This window comes from Grammomys surdaster, unplaced genomic scaffold, assembly GCF_004785775.1.
Source record: "Grammomys surdaster isolate TR1022 unplaced genomic scaffold, NIH_TR_1.0 126133, whole genome shotgun sequence".
In the NCBI taxonomy this organism is placed as follows: Eukaryota; Metazoa; Chordata; class Mammalia; order Rodentia; family Muridae; genus Grammomys; species Grammomys surdaster.
The window spans coordinates 3000349-3012714 of NW_021620941.1; the positions used below are offsets into that span (position 1 = coordinate 3000349).

At 53.4% G+C, this 12366-nt stretch overlaps 1 protein-coding gene across 1 annotated transcript in view; it reads right to left on the reverse strand.

The window, feature by feature from the left end:
• The window catches only part of Ncs1 (neuronal calcium sensor 1), a 51217-nt gene that overhangs the window by 17254 nt on the left and 21597 nt on the right, over positions 1 to 12366 (reverse strand). Inside the window, exon 2 of the mRNA XM_028757010.1 lies at positions 7923 to 7947. Within this exon, the coding sequence (XP_028612843.1) occupies positions 7923 to 7947 (25 nt within the window). The remainder of the gene's footprint in view (positions 1 to 7922; positions 7948 to 12366) is intronic.

The window sequence follows — 12366 nt, forward strand, 5'->3', positions numbered from 1 at the left end:
AGGAGACGCCCCTGCCTACAGACTCCATAGGAGACGCCCCTGCCTACGGACTCCATAGGAGACGCCCCTGCCTACAGACTCCATAGGAGACGCCCCTGCCTACAGAATCCATAGGAGATGCCCCTGCCTACCCTCTGACCTCCCCCCGCACCCCTCCATCCTTTCAGCTTCTCTACAACGCTGCCTGCTACTTGGAAACCCATGAAAATTATTTAAAAAGCAGCAGCAACAACAACAAATGCCTACTATGGTGGTGCATGCCTTTAAACCCAGGAGGCAGAGCCAAGCAGATCTCTGAGAGTTTGAGGCTAGCCTATATACAGTGAGTTCCAGAGCAGTCAGGAGTACATGGTGAGAGCCTGTCTCAAGATGAATAAAGATGGTGCAAAGGGAGAAGAGACTCCTGACCCTAATCTCCTCAGCCCAGCCCAGAGAGCCCTGCAGGAGGCCCAGAGGAACAGGCTCCCGGGTGGGAGAGGCCCCCCACACTGCACCAGCAGGAGTCATTGGCACTGACATCAGCTGTAGGGCCCGTGGCAGAGTGCCAGTTTCTATTGAGAATCTCGTTACCCCTACCGAGGCTGTCACTGAACCCCACCCCATCAATAGGAGGCTGGAGAAACCACCCCCCATGAAGAGATGCTGGAACCCAGGAGTACCAGCCTGCACAGAAGGCCCCATCGTGCACTTTTCCTCCACCCTTGATGTTCAGTGTCCCCTGAGTTCTGTAAGCTCTGTGGTCTTCCTCACCCTGACTATCACCTGGCATCAGCCTGTCTAGTCCAGCTAGGGTAAGAGTCCTGACCCACCCTTAGCCATGATGGACAGCCTTCATGGTAGCTCTCCAACTCACTCAGCCTTGCCTACAAACCCCGGCTGGCCTGAGCTCACGGCCTGTACATGGTGTCTAACAGACATCCAGAAGTGTCGGCCAGGAAAGATGGATGAGCCACTGGGTGGGGCTGAGAGCAGGAGTCCAGGCGTCCAGGTCTGAGCCCCATGGACCAGGATCCGTGGGCAAGGTGAGCAAGCTCTATGACAGAACCACTGAGCTCCATGCACAAGTATAGCAAGCCAACGGTGCTGTGTGTGAGGCTCTGGCGCCCAGAGAGGGAGAGATACTAGTCCAGGGTAACCCAGGCTGTTAGCAGAAGCAGAGCCCCTACCGTTCAGCCTCCCCACATCCCAGTCTCTTCTCTGGGAGGAGATCCAGGTTGCACCACCCCCATGTCAAGCGCCTGGGAAAGCGATTATACCCAAACATTATATAACCCTACTATTCGTCCTCCCTGAGTGAAGGAGGGGACCTGCCCTGACTAGAATGGCGAGGGAGAAGACCGAGGTTCTGTGGCTGGCTTCCAGTCCTCTAATCTACCCTGCAAACTGTCACCTTAAGGGACAGGGAATGCCACCTTCTGCTTTTGTGCACCACCGGCTGACTAAAGAGGGGACCCCACGGTTGGTGAGTGGCCTGCCCTATGGTCCCTCATGACCACACAGGATATGAGCCCTGACTCTTCCCCCCTCCCTCCCGTGCCATCAGGCCAGCCTCCAGCCCTCTACTCTGCTGGGGCAATGCTGCTGCCAGAGCACATGGCCACAACCTGGAGGACCAGAGGGCAGAGCCCACGGTGCCTCAGTATCCCCAACCCCATGGCTTCTGTCAGGGTGTGTTCTGGGCACTGAAGTGTAGCTCCCAGTGTTCCTAGCTTGCAGATTTGTAGGAAATCAGAGGGATTTCCTACAAATGTCTGGCTTGCTTGGACCCCAGGAAAGGCTGCCCCTGCCGAGGGCTAAATCCAAAGCTCGGCCCTGAGCTCTTCAGGTATGATTTTGCAAATTGGTCCAACCAAGCCCAGGAGGCAATGACTGTGATACCCACTTTCTCGACAAGGAAATTGAGGCTACTGGAGGTGGCTATTTTCTCTTCTTAGCTCTCTTACCCTTCTCCAAGCTGGTTGCCTCCTCTGGAAGAAGGCCCCACCTCAGCCCACCCAGCACATACAGAGTCCTGTCCCTCTTGTACCCAGGGTTGGATCTGGTGGCAGCTCCCACAGTTGTGCCTTGAGACCGTCAAATGTAACTGATGTAGTGACAGATGTTCCATGACAGAAACAGGTCCTGAATCTTCATGGACTCCTGGTTCTTGGTGAATGGTGAATGGAGTCCATTGTCTAGCAACTTTGATGGTCAGCCCTGAAGCCTAGAATCCACAGAGGAGGCAGGGACAGGCAGAGGGTGTTCCCTGAGCCCTGCTCATCTCTCCAGTGACCTGGGATGGTTAGTGGTCTTGGAAGCTCTCGGGCCAGCCTCTCGGGCCAGCACTTCCAGACTTGGCATTGGGGTGGATGAGAGTTCTCAGCACTGTAAGCTCAGGTCAGGCTGGGCAGAGGGGCAGAAGGGCAGGGGTGGCTGTGGGGCAGCCACAGTTACAGGAGCTCACTGCAAATTGGGACCTCAGGCAACTGGCACTGTCAATGTTTCAGGAAGGGAGTCTCAATGCCAAGAGGACAGATGACCTGGGGGCCTACCTCACAGGCCCACTTCATTCAGAGAAGACAGGAGTGGGTGGGGGTGGGGTTATCACCGTCACTTTCGTGACTTTGTCTCTAGGGTTGCTGTTTGGTGGACTGCATTGAACACACAGGAGCGAGAATGTCAAAACATGCCTGTCATCCCAGCACTGCAGAGTTGAAGGCAGGAGGATTAGATCAAGGCTATCCTTGTCTACATAGCGAGTTTGAAGCCAGCCTGGGCTACATGAGCAACTTCCCCCTCCCTCTCTTTCTCTCTCAGGCATCTTCCTCAATTGCTGGCTACCGGATATTTTGAGACAGGGTCCCTCACTGAACCCGGCACTAGCCAGCTGGGTAGCAAGCCCCAGGGGACCTCTGCCTCCGTACCGCCCCACCCTAGACATACACTACTGCATCCAGCATATTTTTTTAAAGATGTATTTATTCTTGTTTTATGCATGTGAGTGTTTTGCTTGCATGTGTGTATGTATACATGTATGTGCCTGGTGTTGAGAAAGTCAGGGGACATCAGATTCCCCACGAATTAGGAATTCAAACAGTTGTATGGCACCATGTGAGTGCGGGGAACTGAACCCAGGTCCTTTGCAAAAGCAGGGAGCGCTCTTAACCACTATGCCAGATCTCCAGCCTGTGCCAGCTTTTCACATGGATTCTGGGAAGCTGAACTCTGGTCCTTACTCTGCTGAGTGAGCAGCTCCCCAAATCTCAGCTTCAGTGTTTTTCTTAAGGAGGGGTCTGTCTGGCTTCTAATGCAAACCTGGCTTGGCCCTGTGTCTCTTGGTCCCTGGCTTGCATATGACCCGAAACAGGTGTCTCTGTCTCACTAAGTCTCAGCTTCCTCATCTCTGAGGGGAGAAGTCCGTGCAGCACCTGCCTTCAAGGCCCTGAACGAGGTGGGCAGACAAGATCCGTGATAATCAGGAACACCGGCAGGCATCCCGGACCCCCACGCACTGGGAGTAGAGGCCAGCAGAGCCACCTTCTACCCAAGCCTAGTCTGCAAAATCCAGGGGAGGAGGCTTCCAGCCACATCACACTGCTTGGGACATGGCCTGTCTGTTTTGGGGACCGGCTCTTAGGGGTAGAGTGAGAATGAGAAAACATGCTCCAGGGGTAACAACTACATTCTTAAGTCTGGGGCAGGGAACCTATCACTCTACAAATCCCTAAGGGCTGTGACTGCCACATGAGTCACTCCCAATGGGATGTGCGTGTGCAGCAGAGAGGAAAGAGATGCAAGGGGGAACGACATGACAGAGAGATCCCAGCACCACCTCTGGGTCCCCAGGAGTGGGCCTTGGGGCAGCCTAGCCAGCTAGGATATCTGGATAAACTTGTCCTTGGAAAACTGTCCCTGTCCCCTCATGCCACCATAATTAAGGCAGCATCTGCTTCCCAAAGAGCAGAATCAGGATGGTAAATAGCTAAACAGATACAGAGCAAATGCCGCTGCCACAGCTGGGAGAGGAGCAGGGAGGGGGTGCAGGGAGGGGGTGCAGGGAGGGGGCAGCAGGGAGGGGGTGCAGGGAGGGGGTGCAGGGAGGTCGCCTCAGGAGGCTGTTCCTTTTGTCATCTCTTCAAAGGCCTCCCTGCCTAGGCCCACCCCTACCTCCCCACAGCTCTCTGGAGGAGGAGGGTCTCTCCTCCCCTTTCTTTCCCTCTGGCTTCAGGGGCCCTTCACAGCAAGAAGCCAGCATGCATGAGCCACTAAGCACTGAAGCATGAAGGAGAACAAGCTACACAACTCCCCCCACCACAAACACACACTCACAAAGCTGCACACACAAACACACACTCACAAAGCTGTGTGTCCTAGGCTAGTGTCCTCCACCTTTCCGAGCCAATTTCTTTATCTGTAAGACGAGGCTACTTCTAGAATTCAGGACTCCCTGAAGGGTGCTAAGTATTAGGCCAGCACCTGTCCACAGAAGCCCTGGGGACAAGAGGGTACCCTGCTCCTCGCTGCAGCCATGTGGGATGGTCCAGCTGGCTCTGCCTAGGAGCTTACAGATTCCCCCCTCCCCAGCACACCCTACAGTACAGGTCGGGGTGGGGGGGAAGTACAACCTAAGATCCCACCACGTTCCACCTCACTCCTTTCTTGGCATACTTGGCAGTCTGGATTTGAGCAGCTGTGAAACCAACCATGCTGTTTCCATTCAGCATGCTGTCCCTGTCACCTTCCAGGCTCTGCAAACTTTAGCACCTGTGGCATTCCTTGGGCAGCCCCTGTTGTGCCTGTGACCACCCACAAGGATGAACCCAGCTCTGTGGCCACTGGGATGGATCTAAGATAGAGCCTGAGACACAGGAAGGCTGCAGATGAAGCTGGCTTCATACCTTCAGCCTTGGGCCCTTTCCGTCTGCAAAGAGCAGGCTCAGTCAGGATCACCTGGGGGTGGGGCTGGGTGATGGGGTCCCTGCTGGCTGGTACAGGCATCCCCCCCATGCCCCTGAAACCTAGGCCCTGAGTTCCAGTCTTGGTTACTCTAGCACTCTCTGTGTGGCAGGCACAGTATCACTTGGGGACCCTGAACAGCAGTGTTAGATGTCAGTACAAAACAAGGTGACACTATTGTGCTGGAGACCTGGGAACCTCTGAGACCTGGCCAACAAGCTGAGGTGTGAGGTTGAGGAACACAGATAGAGGCTCCAAAGGGGCACGAGTGGGACTTGGATGAGGGTGGGTGCTTGAGGAGCCCTGGGGAGAGGGAGGTCTGAGCCTCCGGGCAGTCCCAAGGACAAGGGCAATGAATTGACCTTAGGCAAGCTGGGAGGTATGCTCTCTAAAGGGACTTCAAGAGACCAGCCCATCTGGCTCCAGCTCCAGCTCCCCTGACATTGGCTGAGGGACGGGGTGCAGGGAGCAAAAGCACTGCTGGGAGACAGTGACCACAATGGAGGGATCCCCAAGTTTGGGGCTAGAAGGACAGGAAAAATATGTAAATGAGTCCTGGGCATTGGCAGGACAGGTGCAGGAGGTCCCTGGTCTAACCACTAATGCAGCAGGATATTAGACAAAGTCCCAAGCCATAAAAGGAGTCTAAGATTATCCAGAGATAACAAATGGCCCCATTTTGTGTGGTACCACTTCTACAACAGCCCACAACACTAGAGACGGATCAGAAAGCCACAGTCTGTGACTCAGTACTGATGTCTGCCTATTCATAGTAGGGTGCTTCCTGCAGGGGCAAAGCTAAATCAAGCAAAAGTCCTGGCAGCCCTGGGGAGGGACACAAACTGAAAGAAATCCCAGCTTCAGGTAAGCTCAGCAGGGCTGGGCCAGCAAGGGGAGCTCGTAAGTACATAGCCTGCCATCTGCAGGTGCCTGCTTCACAGAGCCCAGGGGCTGCCAATAGGAGTCAGGGAGATGTCCTCACGGAAGAGCTAGGGAGACCCCATGGGGGTAGGCTCAGGAACAAGGACAAAGGAAGCAGGCAGACCTAGAAATAGGTAGGCTTGTGCAATGTTCCTGTGGCTAAGTAGGAAATAACCAGAGATGGACCACTCCCTCCCTCGTAGGTCAGCTTCTCTCCACACCTCCATTCCCTTGCCAAAGCCTGCAGGTTCATGGTTCTGGCTGCGCCCACCTAGCAGACCTTCGGTGAGAGCCAGGACAGCCAGCAGAGTCACAGCCCTGCCCTGTCTGAAGCACGGAATCTGAAGTACAGGTTTAGGAGGAGCGCTGGAGGATCCGGGCTCTGCTCTCCTCAAACAAACGTCTCAAGCTCATCTCCTCACTCCCCTCCTGGTGTTCGCCTTATAGTGAGAGCCTCCCTGTCTGCTTCATAGTGCACTGTGGCACACACCACCTGTTCTCCCCCAAGGCCCAGAGCAGGCATCACTAGTTCATCACAGATATCACTGATCCCTCACTGCTATATTTTCTATTTGCTCTGTGACATACTTCTTCAGAATCTTTCTCTCTCCCTCCCCCTCTTTCTTTCTTTCTTTCTTTCTTTCTTTCTTTCTTTCTTTCTTTCTTTCTTTCATTCAAGACAAGGTTTCTTCGTAGCCCTGGCTGTCCTGGAAGTCACTCTGTAGACCAGGCTGGTACCAGCCTGCCTCTGCCTTCCTGAGTGCTGGGATTAAAGATGTGAATCACCACTGGCCAGATTCATTTAGTATTTTCTAAATGAGGCAACTGAGTACCAAAGTGGAGAAGAGACTTACTTCACAAGCCCAGAGTGCCTTAGTGATGGGGCCAGAGTAGACCCTCAATCTCGTGACTTGTGTCTCCTCTATGTGGCGAGCAGGCTTCAGTCAGCCTGCTGGACCATTTTGATCTTGTTTTCTGTGATTTTATCTGCTTGTATGTCTGTATATCATATATGCACCTGGTACCCAGAAGAGCATGTTGGAACTGGAGTTACAGACAACTGGGAGCCAAAGTGTGGGTGCTGGAATTCTAACCCAAGTTCCCTGGAAGAGCAGCCACTGAGCCATCTCTCCAGACTCCAGCTTGAGTCTTAATGGATACCACAAAGTGGGGCTGGGTAGATGGCACAGTCAGTGAGGTACCTACCAGGTAGACATGATAACCTGAGTTTGGATCCCCAGCGCTCCTGTAAAAAGTCCAATGAGGTAGCATGTGTTTACAATCCCAGAACTGGAGATATTGAGGAAGCAGAGACAGGGACTCTCTGGAGCAATCTGGACAGCCAGCCTAGTCAAGTTGGAAAGCCCCAGGTAGCAGTGAGGGGTCTTGTCTCAAAAATCAAGTTGGCCAGGTGATGACGGTAAGTGCCTTTACTCTCAGAACTTGGGAGGAAGACGCGGGTGGATCTCTGTGAATTCTAGGCCAGCCTGGGCTACAGAGTAAGACTCTGTCTCAAAACAATCAGAGAGATGGTTGCAGAGACTTCAGTAGTTAGAAGCACTTACTGCTCTTTCAGAGGATCAGAGCTTGGTTCCCAAAACCCACATGGCAGCTCACAGATACCCATAACTCTGGTTCAAGGGGATCCAGTGCCTTCTTCAGACACCCACAGGCACTGCATGTATATGGTGCACATACAATCATGCAAACAAAACACTCAAACACAAAATAAAAATAAATCATTTTATATGGCAAAAGCAACAACAAAAATGCAAGCTCCTGAAGAATTACACTCAAGTTTGACACATGCACACGCACATTCTCACACACATGTGCGAGCGTGCACACACACACACATCAGTGAAGAAGTCACCACCCTCCCCCAGCCTGTTCAATGGACACTTCACAATCCCACACAACGAGGGATATTGATCTGTCCTACTCTGTCCCACCCACAACCACGCCCACTCAGCTGTCACGCCCACCCCAGAGGTCATGCGCACGTCAACAGTCATGCCCACCCAGCAGCCACGCCTACCCCAAAAACAGGAGCTTCCTCTACTTACCACTGCTGTACTTCCTTCTCAGTGACTGCAAGAGAAGAGAAGACCAGAGGTTAGAGGGGAGTCCCAGGACACGGGCCATTGCTGGGGCGGGGCTCCCTCCTACCGCCTTCCCCACAGCAGTCTGCCCCACAGGACTGCCAGCCTGCTCTGAGTAAGAAAATACACCCCTAGTTAACTACACTGAACGACCTCAGGCAGGTGCTCGCCTGTCCACGAGAAGACAGTATGTCCTATCTTCCCCAGCACCCACTGTCTGCTGCTGCTATGAAGGGACACCTCCAGAACACCTTGAGAAACACGGGTTCCCTGCTCAGAAGACAACTTAAGGTACATTCTTTCAGCCAGGTGTGATGACCATGAGCCTCTAATCCCAGAACTTGGGAGGCAGAGTCAGGCAGATCTCTGTGGGCTCAAAGCCAGCCTGGTGTACACCCTTTCTCAGCTCTCCCGGAACAGGAGGGCCGGAGTAGGTGCTGCTTCCAGGCCTGGAATGGGCAAAGAGACTCTTGAAGTCCAACCATCTTGGAGTCCAGATCTCCTCACCGCCCTCTCAGAGGACCATCCAGGTCTTTATACGGCAGCTGAAAGGAGCCACACGTATGGCTGACGCTCATGCCAAGGCCGGATCACCACTTTTTACTGAACCATAGGATGAATGAATTTCTGCAAAGTAGTGAATCAGTGTGAACTGAAACCGTACCAAGCTTTCCAACATATCAACAAATTCGAACATCAAATCACCTTCAAGGCCAGGGATGTTGGCGCTTGCCTTTAGTCCCAGCAGTGGGGAACAAAGGCAGGGAGGGGGGATCTCTGTGAATTTGAGGTACTGGTTTACAGAGTGAGACCCTGTCTCGAAAACAAAACAACAAAACAAACAAAAAACCTTCCAGACCACAAACTCTCTGCCTGGATGACCACAAGAGGGGTTACTGGGCTCTCTGCCTCAGTTTCTCCATGTAAAGCAGGCATAGAAACAGTATCTGCCTGGGAACTCTGTCCTAACGGACACAGAGCCCTGGCTCCCCATTGTGGTACTCAGATGAGCTCAGCAATAGTAACAGTGAGTGAGCGGTGGATGATGCTCTCTACAAGTCCTCGGCAGGTGAGAGGAGCTGGGACACTTCCTGGGGAAGTGGGAGAAATGTGGCAGACTCAAGGAGACCCCTCTACAAGAAGTTCTCCAAACAAATTCAAATGTAGCATCTGCTAACCCCCAGGTGCCATCTGTGCTGTGACTCAGCCACAGCCCGCAGCCATCCCCAGAGAGCAGGCTCCAGCCTGGCTCCAGGTGGGCATAGGAGGCACAAGAGACTTGGAAGCAGCAGGTGGGGCTTCAGACCTGAGGTCTGGGCTCAAACCCAGGGTCAGAAGCCTGGGTGGGCTGGTGGCCTTTGTGCCTCTTCACACTTCCCAGCAGTCCACGTGGACCCTGCAGAACGATTTAACCAGAGCAGTCAGCTAACAGAGTAGGACCAGGTCTCTGCAAGGCCAAAGCTGGCAGTGTAGCTACATTTCCAAGAACGGATTCTGGCAGGGGTTACAAGGTAGCAGCCGAGGTGTGGGGATGCAGAGGGAAGGAGACAGAGGAACAACACAGCTATTGTTCTATTTATTTTCTGTTGCTGTGATAAAATGCTGACCAAAAGCAAGCAATCCGGAGAGGAAAGGGTTTTATTTCATCTCACAGCTTAGGGTCCATCGAAGAGGGAAGTCAGGCCAGGAACTCTGGCAGGAACCTAGAGGCAAGGCAGAGACCACAGCAGAACGCAGCTCACTGGCTTGCTCTCCAAGGCTTTCTCTGCTTGCTTTCTTATGCCACCCAGGACCATCTGCCAGGGGTGGTGCCACCCAGGACCATCTGCCAGGGGTGGTGCTAGCCACCACTCACTAATCAAGAAAATGTCTGAACACTTGCCCACAGGCCGACCTACTGAGGTATTTCATCAGCTTTTCCCTCTTCCCAGATGACTCTAGATTATATCAAGCTGACAAAAAATAACTGGGCCCCCCATGAGAGGCTGTGCTGAGCTGCCCTAAACCTGCCACCCCTACTGTCTCTGGGTGTAGCTGATGCAGATGGCAGGAAGTAGAGACACAGGTGACCCGCCTCTGAGGACTAGACCAGAAAGAACATCTGAGCTCCAGGCCAGGTCCAAGGCTTATTTATGGGCTGGGTGTGCCTCGGGGTTGCTTCTCTTCTTTGAGCTCTAGTTTCCTGTTTACAAGGAGGCTTGCTGTCCTTTGCCTGTACAAGAATCCCATTGGTAGGTGGGACAGCCCCTCCCATCTTTCCAAGGAGGAAACTAAGGCTCACACGAGCCTACTCATATGCTGTGAGTTAGGGTACCAGAGGTCACTGTCCCAAGAGCCGGATGGTGCCTCCCTCCGGGGCCCAGAATGGAGTGCTTCTCCAACCTAGAGGAGACAATGAGCTCTCTATGTGTGGCCTTAATGAGCAGTGGCATCGTGGACCACTGATGGCAGGAGAAAGAGGCAAAGGCTTGAATGGCTGGATCATCAGTGTCCTCAGTTAAGTCTCAGGAGGCCAGAGAAGCACTCCTGGGGAACCCTGATGTCTTAGCTTCTACCTACAACCTTCCAAATCCCTCTGCTTCCAGGACCTCTGCTGTTAGCCTCCTGGCTTGCCTTACCCCAGCTCAGCCCAGAGCTTCAGGTCTACTGTTCCCTCAGCAGAACTGCTCCTGACATAGGATAGCTCCTAACACAGGATAGCCCCTGACACAGGACAGCCCCTGACACAGGACACCCCCTGACACAGGGCGTGGAATGAGCGGTAGGCGGCTAAGCTTCCTGGACGTGAATGAGATCAGAGAGAAAAAATCCTATCTAGTTTACAGCAGCAACTTCAGTTTCATCAGACATTTGAAGTCACCAAATGTCCCCTGCCTCTGAGAGTGCACGAAATCCCAACTCTTCAATTTCTAGAAACTCAGACAATCCTGGAGGGTGGCAGTCAGGAGGTCCTGCCCACCCCAAGACTTCTGCCAGCTAGGGTGCTTGGACATAGGCTAGTCAGGCCTGTCCACCACAAGTCAGACGTGTGTACAGCCTATACATTTCAGGAGCTAAGCAACGAGAAGGCACATCCCACACACCGGCAAGGGGGTCCCCGGAGTCAGCCTCTTCTGTGTTCCCCTTGAGGAGGTGCCCTGTGACCTATCTCAAGATTCACTGACTTTTTAAATTTTTTAAAGATTTCTTTTTACTTATATGGGGGGAAGATCTCAGGTGTTCAGGTCAGAAGAAGATATCAAGTCCTCTGAAAGTGGAGTTACAGGTGATTAATTGTTAGCCACCATGTGGGGGGCAGAAGTTGAATCAAGACCTCTGGAAGAGCAACCAGGGCTTTTAACTGCTGAGCCACCTGTCTGGCCCATGGCTTCCTGCTTCACTGCCACAGGCTGTTTCTGCTGGATTCTCTAGCTCTCCCCTGCTCTAAGCAATACTGTCCAAATACCTGCTAAGTGTGTACTAGCAGCTTAGTCCCCCAAACACGGCAGAAGGTAATGACTAAGATGAAGGTTTTTTAGTCGTTACCTTCTGGTGACCTGATGGGGCCGGGTGTAGTGAGAGACAGATCGGCTGGTGGGAGTTCTTACAAAGGACCCAGCTTGGTTCCCAGCACCCACAACGCAGTTCACACCTGCCTGTCTCATTCCATGAGACCTGACGCCCTCTCCTGACCTCCATGGCTCAGCTCTAATCAAGAAGCATAACTGGACTAATCCAGAACGTGGGATGATACTAGACCATCAGTCCTACAGCTTCGACCAGTCAGAGCCATGAAAGCCCAGACAAGCCGGAGGAGGATGCTGGGAAAGAGGCTAACAAGAAGAGGCAGTTAAGCATAACCCTGGGTACACAGACTGGAGTGGGGGGCCAGGGGGTCAGCAGGGAAAGTGCTGAAATGCCCCTGAGAGACTGGGGGAGTCGGGTAGTGCTGTGAAGAGATGCCGCAGGCCCCTGAGAGACTGGGGGAGTCAGTCGGGTGGTGCTGTGAAGGGATGCCACAGGCCCCTGTCAGGTTCAAAGGGTAGAGGCTGGATTGAAGACCATACCCCTGTCCTGGGAACTGTGCCCAAGAACTTGGGGGTGAAGGCTGTGATGCTGTTGAGTACAACTGAGGTGGCAGCATCATGGGGAAGCTGGATGGGGTGAGGGCAGGAATGAGTCCACAGCACCAGCCAAGCCTCCCCTGCAGTGCTACATCCACAACCTGAAGGGAAATAACCGTCCTCACCCACAGTCTGTGTGCCCTCTACCATGCATGGAGAATCAGCAGGCAGCCTGGGGTCCTACGCTCGTGGGCTCAGATCAGCACAGGTACCTGGAAGGAGTAATGTGGGAGTGCAGCTCTGCCTCAGCCTTGGTGCCACATACAAGGGGAGCTTCCCAGGATGCAGCTCCCAACTCCAGCCCA